The sequence below is a fragment of the Salpingoeca rosetta genome, assembly GCF_000188695.1.
Source record: "Salpingoeca rosetta unplaced genomic scaffold supercont1.11, whole genome shotgun sequence".
Lineage (NCBI taxonomy): Eukaryota > Choanoflagellata > Craspedida > Salpingoecidae > Salpingoeca > Salpingoeca rosetta.
Window position 1 is genome coordinate 1,296,701 of NW_004754923.1, and position 20,260 is coordinate 1,316,960.

Below are 20,260 nucleotides of genomic sequence, written 5' to 3' on the forward strand. Positions count from 1 at the left end.
TCCACCACCAACAACAATTTAAACAACTTAAACAACAACAACTTAAACAACAACAACAACAACAACTTAAACAAGCATTGTACACAATTCCACAACCGCCACCATCACGTGCATCTAGAGGACGAGGATGGCAGCGAGCGTCTGCAGTTGCGCAATTGATGCCGACGGGTGCGCGTCTGCCAACAACACGAGAGTCTCAACATCGACGTCAGCGCCATCAACGCCACCAAGTCCACCGCTGCTGTCGTCTGTCTTGGGCGCTTGCGTGTCGATTCTGGGCTTGAGCGACTGGAGTGCAATGCGATCGAGGTGACGCAAGCTTCCATGACGCAACGACAGCAGCGCCAGCACAGCCCGCGCCGCGTTCAGAACGGCGGCGTCAAGAGCGGACAACTCATCCACCTCCAAATCATCACCAAACACACACGTGCGCACGGCAGACGGAAGCTGCTTCCACACACCGCCATCACCGCGACTGGCGCTGCAAATGCGACGCGCAAGACGTGTGCATATGTCATCTCTCACTGCAACCAGCATGCCTTGGATCTGCGGTGAGAGTGACAACACACCGCCACCGCCATCGCTGGCACCCGTCACAGCCGTTAGTGCTGCCATCTCCTGCGTGTGTGCAAGGACGGCACTCAGTTGTTCAAAGTCATCGGCGACAGCAGCGGAACAGCACCCGCTGGTGAGCCACTCCCCTGTTGCAGCACATACATACAACGAGCGGATGGTAATGTCAGCCAAAGGCGAAGGGCTGTGTGTGTGTGTGTGTGTGTGTGTGTGTGTGTGTGTGTGTGTGTGTGTGTGCGTTTGCAGGTACGACAAACCCGAACGAGACGTGCGAACCTGCTGCGAGAGATGTGCGATGGAGAAACGCAAGCGTGGCCGGCACGCCAATGGCGTGTTGTTGCTCGGCAGCGATGAGGTTGATGAACGGCTCCGAGCAGTCCGGCCGCCCAAAGCAGGCGACGTGCAGCGGTAGTGGCGGGTCGTGCTGACGGGATGAAGCAATGGCGGGAAGCGGGATGAAGATGGATGAGGTGATAGTGAGGGGAGGGAACAAGGACGGAGAAGCACGCTAGGGTACAACATACACACACCCGCACACGCACACTTATTGAGCCCAATTGTCCAACCACGCACCGCTTGTGGAAGGAACGTTGCGGTGACGTCGTTGCGTGCGCTCGCTGCCTCACGCGTGTGCACTACAGCAAGCTCCTGATCAGTGATCTCGGACGTGGCGTGCTGCTCGCTGGAGAGAATGGCCGAGAAATCACCGCTTGTGGTCACCGGTCGAATGGTCTTTGGTGTCGTCACTCCAAGCGCGCGCTCGCACTGCCGCACAAGATCCTCAACAAGCTACACCGCGCGTGTGAGTGTGTATGTGTGAGTGTGTGTGTGTGTGTGCGTATGTGTGTGTGCGTATGTGTGTGTGTGCGTGTGTGTGTGTGTGTGTTGTGTGTGTGTGTGAACAGAGTTGAAGCAAGCCCAATTAATGAGTCAAGCACACGATCGTAAACCCAGCCGGTCGTCGACTCACCAGAGTGTTGGCACGATACGGAACACGTCCAGGTCTGAGTTTCACGTGAAGGGTCATGTGACGCATCAGGACACGCCGCTGCAACCCGTTGGTCCTGTCAGAAACCGTATCATGTGGGGAGTGATGTGGTGCAATCAGTGACAACGATGGTCAAATGCAACGCCCAGCAACTTATGCGTGAGATTCACAAACATATCGAACCGTGCACACACAGGCACAAAAAGGTGCACACATACACACACATACACACACACATACGCACACACACACACACACATGCAACGCACACACAAACGAGCACACACACGCAACGCGCGCGCGACGCACATTGGTCGGATGGTGTTTTGAAAGTAGCGGTGACCAACGGTTTCGATGGAAATGATGCGGTCCAAGCTCGTGGGCAGCAGACATGGCGTGACGAGATGCAATGTGCTCACACCACCACTGCCGCCCCCTGCGTCATTGGCCTTCGCGCCCACACCGCGCCGGCTCGGGTTGGCGCTGCTGCCATCATCACCGTCATCATCAGCATCGTGTGCAATCTTGACGACGACGGGCACGTGCACGAGCGCTTTGCTGCCGACTTCCTTCGCCGCCAGCATGCGCGGCACAGCCGCCATCGCATGCAGATGTCTCAGCGCCTGCTCACGACGCGTACACGCCAAGGATGAACGTGTTAGTGCGGTATGTGCGTGAGTGTGAGTGCGTGAGTGTGAGTGTGTGTCTGTGTGTGTCTGTGTGTGTGTCTGTGTGTGTGTCTCTCTGCCTGTCTCTCTGCCTGTCTCTCTCTCTCTGCCTGTCTCTCTCTGCCTGCCTCTGTGTCTGTACCAGGCATCACCTCTCAGTGCACAACTGACCTGCAAGTGGTATTGGTTGTCGGCCGTGTGCAGCGGAAACTTTGGGAAGAACGCCATCAGCAGCGCAGCAATTGCTTCGTTCCTGTCTCGTCAATCCATGCACGCAAGTGCAGAGCAAGGTTGCAGCAGGCAGGAACATGAGAGATGGTGAAACGTGGGTGATGAACCGAGAGGTGGCTGTTGCCATGCCAATCATACATGGTACTGTTGGAGTAAAACCATGAGGCAGTGTGCAGAGAAGAACGTATTGTATTGGAGACATGCTCATGACAACACAACTCGAAGACAAACAGAAGATCCGCTTACGATCGTGAAAGCGTCATGGTTCCGCCGCCGAGGAAGAGAAGGCCTGCAGCCATGTGCATCGCCATGTGGTGGCCGTAGCTCGTCTGAAAAAGCACAGCAGCAGTGGCGGCGTGAGGACGTGCGGAGTGAGACGGGGGGAGCGAAAGGGGGGATACAAAAATAGACGTGAATGCAACAAATGTGAAAGCACACACACACACATACGCACATACACGCACATACATGCACACCACACAACACACTCCGTACAAACACACGAACACACTCAAACATGCCTTACACCAAACCAAACCAAACTGACCCAAACACACGCCACACTGCCCCTGTGTACCTTAACTGCTGACTCTGTCCTGAGGGCGCGAATGATGCGCAGGACGGGGATGTAGCCCGTGCCAGCCATCACCTGCACAACATGGCAGTGCACGTGGTGTCAGTGTGACGCGCCATGATGTCATACATCGGGCAGCAATCCACAGAGAAACGAACGAACAAGCACAATCACACGTGACGCCACGCACACATACACATCACGCACACACATCACGCACACGCACACGCACACACATCACGCACACGCACACACACACAACACAACAGTGCAGTACCATGGAAGCTGCGAGGAGAGCGGTGTGGAGACACGTGGCCACGTTGATTGGGTTGATGCGACGTGCTTCCAGTGGTGGAATTTTCTTCCGGTACAACTCAACCACGGACATGATTGCATCAACGGCGCCCTGGTGCGCTGTCCCAGCAAACCTGAACACCGACACGTGTCATTGCTTGTGAATTGGGGGGGGGCAAGCTCATGCATTGTCATGCAGATGAACAACGCGCCACGATGGGGGAAATCAATATCAACACATAGAACTCAAACGAAAGACGAAAGATGATCCAAGTGCGACTGGTTATGGCAAATGGCAACTGGCGTACCACCGTCTCTCAAACATCCCCTGCACAACCACTGACGCGCAACCAATCGCACCTCAGCCCAAGTGCAAGACATGCGCCCGCGAGAATAAACACTTGCGCCTGCCGTGCCGTCTCAAGCACATCCTCATCAACACGATGCACGTCGCGCTGTGCATGTGTGTGTGTGAATGTGTGTGAATGTGTATCAGTGAGGTTGTATTGAGGGATGATACGCACGCACTCACACACACACGCAAACGCAACAGCACACACATACTAACACACCCCGCCATTCACCCACGCGTTTGCGCTTCCATCAACACTAACGCCATGAGCACCGACTTACGTTCTCAATGGCGTAACGCTGAACAACCGGTGGGCACTGGCTGTCAATCCACTCGCGCGTGGGCTCAATGTCGTCCCACAGGATGAGGGACCGCGACATCACAAGCAGTAGCAGCACATCCGGCCGAACAGTGTCCAGCAGGAACTGCACGTGTGTGTGTATGTATGTATATGTATGTATGTATGTATGTATGTATGTATGTATGTATGTATGTATGTATGTATGTATGTATGTATGTATGTATGTATGTATGTATGTATGTGTGTGTGTATGTGTGTGTATGTGTGTATGTGTGTGCGTGAGTGTATGTGTGTTTGTGTGTGCGTGAGTGTATGTGTGTATGTGTGTGTATGTGTGTGTATGTGTGTGTATGTGTGTGTGTGTATGTGTGTGTATGTGTGTGTATGTATATGTATGTGTATGTGTGGCACAACAATGCGGAGCTTGTGTCGCTTCAAAAGTGTGCAGCATCACGATAACGCCGCTTCTCAAACAAAGTCACCAGTAGAAAAAGTGCACACCTGCGTGTCTGGAAGTGCAAGGCGAGCAGCCACAGCCTCGTTGTTCGTTTTCATGTACATTAAGCCTGGTGCAACCAGAAACATACCCTGAGTTGAGACGAGAGTATCCGCAACAAGCAGTGGCAGACTGCCCCGAACTTAAACACACAACAAACACACACAAACACAAACACAAACACACACAAACAAGCACAAACAAGCACAAACAAGCACAAACACAAACAAACACAAACAAACACACACGCTCATACCGAGAGCGACAACGGCTGCTGGGGCGGTGACGTGCGTGTTGATCATGTCGTTCTCCAATACGCGCTCGCCCGTCTGCAGAGATGGCAACGGTGTTGAGTATCGATGAGGGGGATCTAACAATTGCTTCTTCGCACGCGCTGTCTGCAACGGGCAGTGTCCAAGGCAATCGCCACGCCAACACACAATACAACACAACAACACAACAGAACAGCAAACGGCCACAGGTTCCACGCCAACCACCACCACCACCATTACCACCACCAACACCATCACCATCACCACTACCACCACCACCAACACCAACACCAGCACCATCACCTGGCTCGTGTCTGGCGATCGCTTGCGTGCGCCCTTGATGTAGTGATACAGCACGTCCTCCAGTGCCAAATCCTCAAGCCCAATCGCATGTCCGCCCTAGCACCATGCACCACAACGCAAGACCCCACAACACATCAGCGATGGATGATGCGAGGCAACTGAGACAATTACACGATTCCCCCTTGTGGTCAAACACCACCAATCCTCCACATCTCTCCTCGTCTCTCATGTCACCTTCGCTCTCAAACCATGACGCACCAGCAACTTGAACAACAACCGCCGCCACCATGACCATCACCGCCACGACAACCATTGCATGTCCACATCACCACATCACCACCACCACTTCCACTGTACCTTTCCAAGGACAATCAGCCCGAGTGCAAACCCGGCGCCGAGTGCAAAGCTCTCGCGATCGAGGGGGCCAGCGAGACCAACACACGGCGGCCGCCCCATCACCGCCAGCATCACCTCTGCAATGCGGCGATGGCACGTGCCACGGTACAGCAGGCCCATCCCTACCAGCGCAGCCGTCTGCGTGTTGATCGTGATCTTGGCTGCATACCGGCAGCGTTTGCGAGTGTGTGTGTGTGTGTGTGAGTGTGTGTGTGTGTGAATGAGAGAGAGAGTGTGTGAATGAGAGTGTGTGTGTGATGAGAGTGTGTGTGTTTGCGTGTGTGTGTGTGTGTGTGTGTTTGCGTGTGTGTGTGTGTGTGTTTGCAGAGTGTATATGTGGGGAAGGATTCTTCTGTGGCAGGACCCTTGATTTGCATGATGAATGCAAGACACGTGTATTCACATGACAGTTGGCTGTGTCCGCACCTGTGACCTCTTCGCCGTGTGATGTCGGCGGGAGAAAATCCTCGAGATGAATTGCTGCACACACACACACACATATATATACATACATACAGGTTCAGGAAACTCATAGAAGAGAGAAAGAATGCACAAACACATGTACACACACCCTAAACAAGCACACAACCCTTAGCAAACACGAAACACGCCACCACAGCGCACCGAGCATTTTGGATGTGCGAGTGTCCATCGTTCCTGGGCGCGCTGCCGCCATGCCCAACAGCAGCGCAATGCACACAAGCTCGTGCCCCTGACGAGCACACGGTCATACACAGCGTCGTGGTGGATGTTTGTCAGCCAATGGATTGGTTCGTCATGGCATGAGCGGTGAGACCAGCGGTGTAACGACACGCAAGCAACAACACGTCGCAAAACACGCGACACAGCACACGCGCACAAGCCCGCTCACGCGCACATAGACACAAGCAAGCACATGCACTCACGTCGTTGAGGTATTTCGATACGTCGTGGTTTGAGAGCGAGGGCAGGTGCCCCTGAAGCCCAAGACCAAACAGGAATCCTGCATACTCCTCCATCGACGACGCACACGCGACTTCGTGGTGCGGGATCCACGATGCACCAACATGCACCAACGGCGGCGGTGCCAGCTGCAGTCCCGCCGCCACGCCGTTGTGGAAGTGTGGCCAGTGCATGTGAGTCGACTCCACTTCGCTAAAGTCTGGCGCCAGCGTTGTCTTCTGGGCGGGAAATTGGCCGGATAGGACGAGCGGCAAGATCTTTGCAGCAGAGGAGCGGGGTGAGGGCATGGGAGTGGGCATAGGGTGGGTAGCGAGCAACCATGCAATGAGTGAGCGAGTTACGAGGTGAAATGAAGAGAACACACATGTAAACAGGGGAATGCCGCGAAAGCGACGCTGAAAGCGAGAGGATGGGGTACCATCACAGAAAAGCAACAGCACAAACACAACACAGCAAAGCAACAGCACAAACACAACACAGCAAAGCAACAGCACAAACACAACACAGCAAAGCAACAGCACAAACATCATCATCATCATCATCATCATCATCATCATCATCATCATCATCATCATCATCATCATCATCATCATCATCATCATCATCATCATCATCATCATCATCATCATCATCATCATCATCATCATCATCATCATCACCTCGATGGCCTGTGTTGGGATGGGGCGAAGAGAGGCGAGCGTAAGCATGCCGCGGCCAACCGCCAGCGCAAACGTCCGGTTCGACAGAAACAGCAGCCGCCGTTTCTATTGACACGAAAACACACACACACACACATGCGTACAGGTGTTGTTGTGAGGAACGACGGGAGTTGAAACACACTGCCGGTGCCACGCGCACGCACGTGCAGACACACTCAAACGCACGCATGTGCACACACACACACGTTCACTAACATGCATGCACGCTACAGATAGCAAGAGCTTGCAGCACATGTGTTCAGTGACTCGTTTCGGCACGTTCGCACCTGCTCCACGAGAAAGTCGTGATCTGAAGTGCCCATTTCTTGCGTCATGTGGACTGTGCACACAACACTGCTGTCGAGCAAGCGGCATGCCTGTCCCCATCCAAGAAAGCAACGCACGGTGAGAGAACAGACAAGAGCAACCATTCACACGCCAATGGCAAACATGCATGCGAACAACACGGCACAACAACCTGAAACCAACCCACACGACACGCACATACACACACGCGCGAACACACGAACACACGAACAGGACAACACGACGAGAACACACGAACACACGAACACGACGAGAACACACGAACACACGAACACGACGAGAACGCGAGAACAATACCTCCTGCACGCGGCGATCGCACGGGAATCTGAGATCGCTGAGGAGCGTGTTGGGCTGCAGCTTCGATGATTTGACACTGCCACCGGCCACTTCCGCATCTGATGTGTGTGTGTGTGTGTGTCTGTTAGTGTGATTTACACTGTGTGGGTGCGTGCGTGTGTGTGGTTGCTGATTGCAGACATGAAATGCATGCTATCGTACCTCTTGGATACATAGCAGCGAGGGCGGGCAGGGATGCGTGCTCGGTATCCTCTGCTCGCATCATTAAACCACATGATACACAGAGGTGTGTGAGTGCGTGTGTGTGTGTGTGCGAATGTGAGATGGAGCACGAATGCAGCATTTCTTGGGTGACTGCGTCGTATGCATTCCGATGCAACCATCAACGCAGTAACTTCATAGGCAAGCAGGCAGGATTACACGCGCGAACCTTCCAAGCATGGCATGCGTTTGTTTTGCAGCGCCAAGTCATCTCTGGAGAAAAAAAAAAAAACATCATCATCATGGTGGTGGTGGTGGTGGTGGTGGTGGTGGTGGTGGTGGTGAAACATGGTGCCACGGTGAAAACTACGACAACTTAAACAACAACGACATTAACAACAAGACAACATCTGAGAAAGATCACGACACTACACCTCGAAGCACACATACACAACACAAGACACACACCGCACAACACATCTATACACAGACTACACCCCATACATGGACCACACAAGGCACACACACACGCATCAAACGCACCTCTGCACGAGGTTGTATGCTTCTGGTGACCACAGTTCAGGCGGTTGCGTCACGCATGCCTGCAGGCACAGTTGCAAGGGGAAGCGAAGCCCTGTCCGGACAAGAACAAACGCACGCACACACGCACACACACACACCCATACATACACACACGCACGCACAGGAGTCAAAGTGCGGAAACCACGTGTGCACGCGCATACAGAGGCAAGCGACACCGCGGTGGCAACCATCGACAAACAACACATTCGCATGACATGGAAGCAGCCAGCACAACACAACACAAATGCTCACTCCCTCTTCAGCTGCATCGCAACAGCACCTGGCTGGAGGTCGAGGAGAATGTCTTCAGTAACGCCGTGACGCGCAAGGGTTTCAATCACCGCTTGCGCTCTCCTCACAAACGCTGCTCGCTTCCTGCCCATCGCCACCGTGGTCGCTTCCTGGCCATCATCGCCACCATCACCATCATCGACGCCTCTGTGGCCATCCCGGCTGCCACTGTCATGACCAACTGTGGCCGTCTTCCCTTCGGCCACCACTGGCGCGTGTGTGCGCTGTAGTTTGGAAAGCGCTGCAAGAACAGCGTGTAGGCGCGGTGTGATGGATGCAAAGACGGACATGGGTGGAGATGGTGAAGTGTCCTCAGGCAGCAACGACGACGACCACTCGAGTGCACAGAAGAGGCGGCGTGGAGAAAAGCCAGCGGGATGTGCAAAAGAGGCTGTTCGAGGGGCCTGTGCTCGCCACCCAATGCGCAAATGTTGTGTTGTGCAGTGAGAGGAATGAGAGCATACCACAGCATGTCTTCATGTGTGTGTGTGCAAGCTTGTGATTGTCGTGAGTGTGCGCCGTGTTGAAGGTGCAGACTTTCATGCGCACACAAACAACTGCTTGTACACACACACGCACTCACACGCACGCACGTACACAAATGCCCACACGCACTCCACCAGCAATTCAAACAAGCGTATCCAGGCAAATTGCACAAAATGCGCGTTACCTGGTTGACGAAAGCGCTGAATTCGCGCTGTGCGCTGCGCAGTTCGGGCATGAGTGCTGGTCGTGGACGATGCATGGCAGGATCAGTGGAAAAGGGGTGTGCTATGGTGAGAACCGTGGTGTGCACGCCTGGTCGCCACCATAGCAGCCAACCGTGCATAGACACACGCCGCAGACAAACACGCACGACGCGCAAGACGCGCACCATCCTCCCCACAAACCACGAATCCACAAACACACGAGCACGTTCATGTGCTCTTGAGCGTGCGGTACCTGGACATCGCAGGGCGTAGAATGCCATTGCGTGGCGCCAGCCAATGGATGCAGCCAGCCTGAATGAAGCGATGATCGACATGTTTCGAAAGGCAACTCGAATCAGACAAGTGCAAAGGGGGCCGAGCACAACGTGACACACACACACGCACACACACACACACAACACACATACACACACATGCACACACACAACAGCAATACACAACGACAAACACCACAAACACACACATAAACAAACAAACAAACAATTCACAAGTCACACATTCAACCAACAAAGACAGAGGTCGATGGCACACAAGCATCGCACAGTTGACCTGATGAGGATGGTCCCATAGTGGACAGCGGCGTGCTGCGTGGACGACGACAACTGCGACTCCAGAAACAGCGAGTGCAGGACGTGCATCACACCAATTGCCCGCTCAACGCAGATGGGAACGAGCTTCCGGACACGCTGTCTTGCGGCAGGAGAAGCGGAAGCAACGTCCACCGCCGCAGTCTTTCCGTCGCTCATCATGACGTCAGCGAACGACAGGCCAGCCAGCGCTGCATCCCAGTCCATCGTCGCACCACCATCATCATCCCAACCGTGCTTCTGTTTTTCTTCTTCTTCTTCTTCTTCTTCATCATCACCATGGCGGCTGTGCGTGGCCGTTGCTGTGGCTGCTGCCGCTGCTGTTGACGGATCGACGGGCAACACAATCTCCTCCTCCTCTTCCTCGCCGCCATCCCCGACTTCTTCGATGGCAGGGGCGTGCCCGACGAAGAGCAGCAGCGCATCGCACACAGCTGTCCACCCAGATGCATTCCTGTTGGCGATGACGATGATGATGGTGGTGATGACAATAGTCGTGGTGGTGGTCAATAAAGAATCGAACACGCACCCGCACATGCGAGGGCAATTGTACAGGTGCAAGAACGAGCAATAGCTAGCCACACACCCGTCCTGTGAGAAAATTGTACACACGCACGCAAACACACACACACACATACCACACACCGCGCAAACACACACACACATACCACACACACACACACATACCGCGCACACACACACACATACCACGCACACACACACATACCATGCACACACACACACACCAAGCAATTGCACTCATGTTCACATACTCCAAAGTGGGAGACTGACCTCTCTGCAAGGAGCAGCTGCACAAACTCAGGAAACGTGCCCGCGAACACACGAACGAGCGGCAGCAATTCATCGCTCACACCATCAACACCGTCAACATCGCCGCCACCGCTTTGTCCATGTTGGGCCGCTGTCCCCAGCGTGCACAGCGTGTGCATGGAGCGAACCATGTGTTGCGAGCGCTCGTCCAGCGTTTCAAATGCACCAGAAAACCGGTACGTTTCACCCTGTACAATGGAGCACACAAGCAGTACGTAAGGCATGAGCCGAAAATCCAATCACGCGCATTCACAGGCATACGCTTGTATACCCACACACGCGCACGCACACACATACACACATACACACATACACACATACACATGGACGCAGCAATGCAAGACGACCCAAGTACCGTGGGGGTTGTTGCGCTGAAGCGGGATGTGGTGACGTGTGAGATGGAAGCAACACGAAGTGGCCCCTGGCTATTGTCGCCTGTGCACAGGGCCAGAGCACCCACACGTTTCCGGTCCACGTACACATCCAAACCGCCATCCAGTGTGTGCACGAGCACGTCTCCCTATTAGCGACGCACCAGCACCAGCACCAGCACCAGCACCAGCACCAGCACCAGCACCCGCGGCCACGGACACGTGCAGAAGGCGGCGAGAGAGACAACCAGACCGAAAGGTGGTGAACGACACGATATAAAGGCGAATGCTGGCCCTTACCACCACCACGATCCACACATTGACTGAACACGCACACACACACACACACCTGCAACACGCACGCACTCGTACACTGCCCACTCATACAAACACACCACATTCACGAACATTCACGCACATTCACACACTTACGCAAATACGCACATTCACACACGCAAATACGCACACAATCACACACAATCACACGCATTCACACACACAATCACAATCACACACAAACGCAAATACGCAAACACATGCCCCGGACCTGCACTGCTCTGCGCGCTGTTGCAGCCGATGGTGGCGGTGGCGGTGATACAAAAGAGATTGGAAATGCAGCACGCGCATTCAACACACGCGCGCCATGATGACTCTTCCCCATCTTCTGTGCAGTATTGTCACCAGCACCCTGATCAGCGCCACTGCTCTTCAACTCCTCACCGCCCGCCTTCCCCTTTGCCCGCCGCTCATCCTGCTGCTGTGCTGCCACTGCAGTTGATGGTGTCGTGCACGTTGGTGGCGACGCACCGCCGTTTGGAGCACTCGCACATATCCACCGGCCAGCCAGCTCGCGTGGGATGTGCACACCACGCACTCCACCATTGGCACCAGCGTCGCGCTGCATGCACGGCGGAAGCACCGACAGCATGGTCACGTGTGACGACTGATCGTAGCACAGCGTTGCACACATCCCGTGCCCGGGCTGACCTGTCAGGAACACGTTGGAGGGCACGCCATGAGGTAAGGGTGTGTGTGTCATGACACAACACTGCAGCTCGAGCGTGTGGCGCGGGTACAGCTTGTCCAGATCCATCGGTGACATTCCGCTGTTGATGGCAGCTGCTGTTCGGGGCGTGGCCAGCACAGCGGCGTGCCCAATGCGCGCAGGGGTTGGTGTCGCTGTCAACGACCGTGACAGTCTGTACCCGCGAGAGGCTGATCCCGCATCCCCTGGCGTGGAATGCAGCTGCTGCTGGCTGTGGTGCTGTTGCCATGTGGTTGGTGTTGCAGAGGCGGCGCGGCGATAGCCCTCACTCGTCGGTGTTGTGAGAACAAACGTTGTTGAGCGCCGACGCACGGGCGTGTCTGTGCTTGTGTTTGCAGCCGCTGTGGCGGTGGCGGCGGTGGTGGTGGCAGGGGGCATGATGGTTGAGAGGAATGACCGTTCGAAAGAAGCATTGTGATGGTGCAGGTGGTGAGATGGGAGCTGTGGTGGTGCGTGGCGGTGATGAGGGCGGGGCTGGGAAAACGGAGGGACCATGCCACTGGCGCTGATGTTGCTGTTGCTGTTGCTAATGGTGGCGGTGGCGGTGTTGTCGTTTGCAGTGTTGCTGCTGTTAAGAGGCGTGCTGGCAGTGGCGAGGCCAGCCATGTTGTGGGGAAGACTGCGGCGCCCACGCTGGCCGCTCCCACGTGTCGTTGCCGCTGGTGCTGCTGCTGGTGCTGGTGGTAGAGGAGCACGTGCAGACATGGTGCTTGTGTTGGCGCCAAGGCTGATGGCGGAGGCACTGCGGGCATTGTAGGGCGTGCGGATGCGAATGCGTGGCTCGGCGCTGGTCACAGCAGCAGCGAGCAGCTGCTGGAAGCGGTGGGTGTCATCGCGCTGCTGCAGCGAGGCCATACGCACGCATCCAGCAACCGCATCATACACCATGAGCACGTCCTCGGTTTGATGGGCCGTGTCATCCGCAGCAACGTGGTCCGTGTCGCCGCTGTCGAGGGTGAAGATGGCGAGCGGGCGGATGCCGCCACGATACGCGAGCTCAACCTCATTGTTGTCTGGCGACGCCCTCCTTCGCACCGCGCTCAGGCAGTCGCGGATGAGCAACGGGCGCAGCTCCTCCAGCGGGTGACTCAGGGTGTAGAGGACGGGCCGGCCGTCGTCAGACACAAGGCTGTCGTCGTGTGCTTGGAGGGTGCTGAAGGACAGATCTGCCTCCGACATGCCCAGCAGCGGCTTGCGGGTGATGAGCAGGCCCGTGGAAAACGCGTGCACGCTCTGCACTGCAAACGGCAGGCGCACCGTGAAGACGTCCCCGGTCGCCGCAACGACCAGAATGTGGGAGAGCTCCACAACACACAGGCACTCGACCAGCCAGGCACGGCTCTGCCGCTTTGCCGGTGCTGTGGACGTTGGGTCCGTGAACAGCGTCGTGTTGGCGGGGGCGTCGTCTGTGCCACTGTCGCCGTCGCTCCCACCATTCTCGCTGCTGTTTGGGTCTGTGGGAAACGTTGCCCATAGCACATCGATGGGCTCTGTCTCCAAGGTATAGGACCGAAACTGCACCGCCTCTGGGGACTGGCTGTGTCCTGCGTCTTGGGTAGTTGCTGTTCGGGCACCATCGCACGTGGAAGCCTGAAACCGCTCAACGACAACACTGCATCCCTTGACAAGCACGCGTGTCTCCATGCCACCACAAGCAGCGACCGATGCTGTTGAGGAGGAGAAGGCAAAGCGGGTGCATCGCGTGCTTGCTTCACGGCCTGACCCACTGTCATCCGTCACCAGCGACCACTCCTTTGAGTGCGACGCTCCAGTTAGAGAAAACCCAAACGAAGGATGGTCGTCATCTTGCACCTCGAACACGTCTCCTTCATGCACTTGTTGCTGTTGTTGTTGCTGTGAAAGACCAGCCTGCTGCTGTTGGTGCTGAACACCGGCATGCACACGCCTACCAACCAGGCGCATCTTGCTTCGCGGGAGCTGGCAGTGATCTGACACTGAGCGTGTGTTGGTTGCTGTTGTTGTGGAAAACGGTCACATCAACGAACCAAAAAAAAAAAAAAAGCAAGAAGAGAGAGGAAAGGAAAACAAGGCAAAAAGTGGACCCACCGGGGATTGAACCCGGGACATCGTGCATGCGAAGCACGCGCTCTACCACTGAGCTATGGGCCCCAACTGTTTGTTGTGTTTGCACGGAGGAATTTTTCATATTGAATTAAATTTGGGATAACGTGATGTGAGTGCAACTGTGGTGAGCACTCAGGTGCTGGCGGCCACCTGACCAAGTCACCACAGCACCTGACATCTGACCGTGTGACCTCATGACCACATGACGCGTGCGCACTTGCTTGTTGGAGTTGCATTCAAAAGCTGATAATTAATGTCCACTGTTCGTGTGCAAGTCGATTGCTCAGATAGGGAAAAGCAGCAACAAGTCACATCAACACACTCGCGTCTGCAAAGCAGACGGACACAAAGTCTTTCACACAAGCCCACGCACACCCGAGTGCGAAGCACTCATAAAGTCATACATACACACACACTCAAAGCAAACACACTCACAAACACACACACACACACGCACACACATGGCTCCCCTTCTCCCAAGCGCGCGGTCAGGTCAGACTCAGTCGTACAGCGGGATCTCCTCGATGACCTCCTTGATGCGGCCCAGCACCTCACACAGCGGCGGCGGCGGCGGGCTCATCCCGAGCAGCACCACCTTCTCCTCCTCCTCCTTCTTCCCCTCCTTCTCCCCCTGCTGCTGCTGCTGCTGCTGCTGCTCGAGGTGTTTCAACGCGGCCAGCATGGCGTCCTTGGTTGCCCTGTGTGCCCTCTGCGGTGCTCTCTCGTAGAGCGCAGAGCGGAGGCTGCACACGTAAAACATGGCAATCCAGTCATCCTCGATGCGACAGGTCACTAACTCATCACCAGCTGCGCGGATGCGTGCCGACCGCTCAGGCAGGTCTGTGACAAGAGCAACCCCAGTCGGCTCATATCCCGCCGCCTTCATGACGTCGGCGTCAAAGCAAGTCAGCTCAAAATCGATGAGGGCAGCTTCGTCGCCGATTACAGCAACATTGCCGGTGTGGATATCGGCGTGAACCAGGCCAGCGGCTGACAGGGAAAACAAGCTGTTGCAGAGCTGCACAACGTGCTGTTCGTGAATGTGAGCGCGGGTCGACCCGAGGTGGGGCACCGCAATCATCTGCGTGCCGTTGCCACTGCTTCTGATGTTGCTGTTGGTGGCGGTGCTGTTGGTGGTGGGGATGCGACGGCAAGCGCGTTGCCCGTTGACATACTTCCACATGTTCTCAATCTCTTCAGCACGCAGGTCGCCAGCACGGTGCCCAGTCTTGATGAACTTGCACACGTATCCGCTTCCTTTGTTGGCGACGGAACTGAGCACTTTCGGTGCCTCTGCTGATAGCACAGCGATAAGCACAACCAGCATCATGTGAATCACACCACGCACGAGCACAAACACAGCCGCAATGGTGCATACAACGCCGCACAGCGACCGCCTTTCAACCACACACACACACAGACAGAGGCAGGGAAAGAGGGGGGCGGAGAGACAGGCGCATGCACACGCACACATGCACACACATATACACATACAGACGCAGGCACACACACACACACACGCACACATGCACACACACACATACAACGGCAGGCACATACAGACGCAGACAAGCAAACAGCAAACAACACACCTTTGCCGCTGTCGGGGTTGAAGTGCAGCACATGGGGCTTCATGACGTTCAGCGCAAAGTCGCTGCCATGCTCAGTGTTCTGCTTGATGGCGTGGTCGTACTTCGCGTGCAGGAAGTCCGCAAAGCAGGAAATGGCCATAGCAACCTGCCCAATGTTCCTCGTTGGTATGGAAATGATGTTGTTGGCAACCATCTTCACCACTCCACCGGCGTTGGCCACCATAAACTCCACCACGGTGGTCTGCACCGGGCTGACACGCAGCCCAAACATCGCCAGCCCAGCGAGCAGGGGCAGCTTCTCCAGAGGCACGTGCTCGCCTGCAATGCGGTGCACGTTCGCCACAATTGCGTGGTGTGCGTACGCTGCCAACTGGCCAAGCGAGTCAGCATCCTCGCCTAGCGTGAGCTCAAATACGGCCGCTTTTGTGTTTGTGCGACCATCCACCATCACAATGTCTGTTTTGGGGCGGGTGCCTGACTTGAACCTGGCCAACGCAAGGCGGCAAGCGCGACAAGAGCATGGGCAGGTTCCCTGTAAGAAGTCGGCACTCGCAGCACCACAAGCAGCACAGGGCACGCGAGAGAGCGGAAACAAGGATACAGCAAACACCCACTCCCCACCCCTTCAACCACTGAGCACAAGGTGCACCGCACAACGTACTTCATGATTGGGACCGCACTATTGAACGTGACCCAGGCTCCGAGGCGCAAAGCCATGCCGTTAAGGTGCTGAGCGATATCGGGGCGCATCTCCGCTTCGTTGGCCCATCCTGTTGTCAGCAGTTTTGGTGAAGGCAAACCTGCGAGCGCGCGGTGTGTGTGTGTGTGTGTGTGTGTGTGTGTGTGTGTGTGTGTGTGTGTGTGTGTGTGTGTGTGTGTGTGTGTGTGTGTGTGTGTGTGTGTGTGTGTGTGTGTGTTGGCAGGGGTGAGATGCAAACGTGCACGCATTGCACGATGGTGTCACAATCACATCTCACATCACAACCCCTCATGTGCGCTTGCGCACACATCGGCAATACACGACCAAACACCACATGATGATGACGACGTTGACAAACGCTCCAAGGCCAAGTACACGTGTCTGCACGTGCACCTAAAACTGAAAGCAGTGCAAACACAGGCAACACCAGTCTTCGCCACGTCCTTACCTTGTCGCAGGCCAAGCGTCACTTGGCGCCCCCTGGGGCGGGGCCCACGGCTGCTGGACACCTCCAGCACTGGTATTTCGTGAATCTTTGCAATCACTGCTTGTGGCGTGATGTCATCAGCCTTCAGCTCAAACTGGAAACGCGATAACAAGCACGCATGTACACACGCACACACGCACACACACACACATACACACGAGTGTGTTGACACAAAGGCGTGCGGGACGAGCGGTTGGTGAGAGGCATGGGAAGGAGTGCACATATGGCGGCACGTCGTGTAGTGATGGGTGGTGATGATAATGACACCAAGCATATGACACGCACACACAAGCACACACACAAGCACATGCACACACACGCTCACAAGCACATGCGCGCACACAAAAAAGCACAGAAATACACAAGCACACAGACGCATGCACGCACCTACATACACGTACACAAATACACACACACACGCACAGAAATGAGCACAGCACTACTGTTCCACCAGCACCGCCTGCACACACAGCGCAGCGGCGACGGATGTCATTGCATTGCAGCACCTGTTTCGCGAGTGGCTCTCGCCATATGTCGGTGAAGAACTGGGCATTGTCCGGCCAGTAGACGAGATACGGGTTCTTCTCGGGCTTGGTGATGCTGCTTGGTGGCGTCATGAAGAAGAATTCTGCACACACACACACACACATAGCAGTGCAATCAGCGCGCATGAGGGGCGGAGAAGTGTCAAAACAAGCGTGAATGTGTCGCATGCGTGACTATGGTGGTGGAGGCTACCAATGCAAATGCCAACGACAGTAACTGTGACACAATGGCAAAGGCAGCTATAATTGCAGTGACAGTGGCAGTGACAGTGACAGTGACGATACAAGCAAACGTGTTGTGCGCTGTGTGACATCAACGCAAAACATCACACACACACACACACACACACACACACACACACACACACACACACACACACACACACACACACACACACACACACACACAAACAGGTGCACACATGCCCGTGTGTCATCAAGACAACCGAGACAAGCAGGGCCGTCTTCACCACCGCATCCACACGATCACACAAAGAGGTGGGTGACAGCATACCGTCTCTGATCGCGGCGCGTGAGCTGCTCTTCTTCTCCGCAACGCGCTTCTTGATAGCTTGGAGAGCAGATAAAGTGATGGTGGCCAGTCGGGGCGGGCCAGCAGCGGCGGGCACAAGGCCGGCCTCCCACGCTGTTGCCAGGGCGTCGTCCACCACCTGTGACACCACAGTCCACAGATGCTCGGCACTTGTGGTGTGTGGCAGCGGCTCACCTGCCGCCTGCAGCAATGTCGTCAACGAGCGCACCCACCCTTTGTGTTGCCGTTGCTTCCGTTCCTCCTCCCTTCTCTTCCTTCCCTTCTGCCATTCCTCCTCTGCCTTCTGCCATTCCTCCTCTGCCTTCTGCCATTCCTCCTCTGCCTTCTGCCTCTCCTCCTCACTCTTCTTCCTCTCCTCCTCTTTCCATTTCCGTAGCTCCTGTATCTCTCTGACCAAGTCCTCTCGTTGTTGGCGCAGGTCCTTTAGCTCCTGCCTTTTCTCCTCCATCGCCCTTTTCGCCGCTGCAATCGCCTGTTTGTCGTCAGGCAGTGTTAGAACAAAGTTCATTGTCGCTTCAAAGGCCTCGCGGTCTTTATCACGGATGCATTGCTCAAGTGTCAAGTCCAAGTCATGTGCGTCCTTCATGCGCTGCTGCCTGTGCTGTTGCTCCTTCACCCACTCAGCATCGCGTTTCACCCTCTCCACCTCCGTCATCATCCACTTCACCTGTGCCTGCGCAAGAGCCGTCCAGACCTCGTCATGCTCCGCCTGTGCAGCCGCAAGCTGTTGTTGTGCGGCCCGCACACCCTCTTCCTTCTCTTCCAATACGCGTTGCAATCTATCAATCATTGAACTGCATTCATCCAGGGTCCATCTTTCCAGCAGAAAGAGCGTGTAGTATCCCATGCTGCTACTGCCGCTGCTGCTGCCGCTGCTGCCTTGCTGCTGCCCGCATACTTCTTGCAACTGCGTAATGGTCTCAAACTGCGCGACTGCCTCCGTTATGATGGACGCCTGTGCATGACGGTGGTGTTGTGACGGTGGGGTAAGAGGTGATACCAGTCTGTGGCGGGGAGGGGGTGGGGGGATTCGGTTGCTGCATCGCAAGGCAGTGCTGTGTCAATGTGTGCTAGTGCATGCGCAATTGCAGAACCTTGGAGGCCACGCGGGTTTCAGTTCGCTTCAAGGCTCTCTGGAAAGAAAAGACGGGGGGGGGTGGGTATTATGCACGAGAACATGAGGTGGGTGCGGGTGTGAGCAACAGCGTGGCGGAAGCCGAAATCACAGCACGTGTTGTGGTGATTGCACTGTGGTGATGGTTGGTGGTTGCGGTGGTTGTTGCTGTCTGTGGTGACTGTGGTCGGTGGTTGACGTACCACGCTGTTGCGTGAAGCCTGCTGGCGTCGACAGAACGGCGTTGTGGTGGTTGAAAGAGGTTGGTCAGATGGTGTGGGTGAGCACAGGGGTTAATGCAAACATCACATACACACACACGCACACGCGCACACACATACACACACACAAGCAGCTGTGTTGCAGAGGAGCAATGATAACGGCACTGTGATGGTGGTTGCACTGTGGCGGCGACGATAGTGATGCTGGTCTGCTTCTGCTGGCAGGACGAACACGTGTATCATGCAATCCAGCTTGTACTCGACAGACCATGAACACCTGCTGTTTCCGCTTACCCTTGAGGAGGCCTGCTTATGTGCAACAGCACACTATTCAAGGAACGACACGGACAGAGCAGACAGAAAGCAAGGAACATGTTGTGTTGTGTTTGAATGAGATGCAATGGGGAGGCGAATGGGTGTGGGTGTGTTGGCGAAGTGGACACGCAACACAACAGCATGGTTGCATGTATTTGTACGTACTGCGCTGAATGTCGCAGAGCTCATGCTGCCAGACATGGTGTCATCAGACACTAAGAGACGAGATGTGAACACACGAGGTCGTGGCAGCTGGCGCGCGAGGAAGGAAGGGGAGTTGAAACTTCGCGCCACGGATGTAGAATTTTGGTTGAATTC

At 55.4% G+C, this 20,260-nt stretch overlaps 2 protein-coding genes and 1 non-coding gene across 3 annotated transcripts; all 3 read right to left on the reverse strand.

Annotated features, from left to right (window-relative positions):
* Positions 1-64: 64 nt before the first annotated feature.
* PTSG_12238 (uncharacterized protein) lies at positions 65-14,369 on the reverse strand. The gene is made up of 31 exons (XM_004994253.1): positions 11,833-14,369; positions 11,270-11,434; positions 10,876-11,102; positions 10,046-10,537; positions 9,729-9,787; positions 9,457-9,512; positions 8,776-9,190; positions 8,457-8,547; positions 8,143-8,186; positions 7,914-7,964; positions 7,713-7,810; positions 7,376-7,465; positions 7,050-7,154; positions 6,354-6,647; positions 6,073-6,160; positions 5,875-5,928; positions 5,410-5,609; positions 5,053-5,148; positions 4,734-4,806; positions 4,483-4,547; positions 3,962-4,105; positions 3,689-3,783; positions 3,312-3,462; positions 3,038-3,109; positions 2,707-2,789; positions 2,401-2,482; positions 1,871-2,184; positions 1,544-1,637; positions 1,147-1,362; positions 850-997; positions 65-701 (listed from the first exon to the last, which is right to left on the reverse strand). Exons 1-31 carry the CDS (start codon positions 14,251-14,253, stop codon positions 115-117), a joined length of 7,170 nt encoding a protein of 2,389 aa, XP_004994310.1. The 5' UTR covers positions 14,254-14,369; the 3' UTR covers positions 65-114.
* Positions 14,370-14,388: 19 nt separating this feature from the next.
* PTSG_20098 lies at positions 14,389-14,460 on the reverse strand. The gene has a single exon. It is a non-coding gene; the product is annotated as a tRNA-Ala (tRNA).
* Positions 14,461-14,839: 379 nt separating this feature from the next.
* PTSG_04996 (kinase subdomain-containing protein) lies at positions 14,840-20,143 on the reverse strand (the record flags this gene model as incomplete). The annotated part of the gene is made up of 11 exons (XM_004994254.1): positions 14,840-15,708; positions 16,008-16,492; positions 16,669-16,807; positions 17,156-17,288; positions 17,701-17,822; positions 18,254-18,568; positions 18,635-19,247; positions 19,387-19,425; positions 19,610-19,627; positions 19,922-19,954; positions 20,108-20,143. 11 exons carry the CDS (start codon positions 20,141-20,143, stop codon positions 14,915-14,917), a joined length of 2,727 nt encoding a protein of 908 aa, XP_004994311.1. The 3' UTR covers positions 14,840-14,914.
* Between the last annotated feature and the right edge of the window lie 117 nt (positions 20,144-20,260).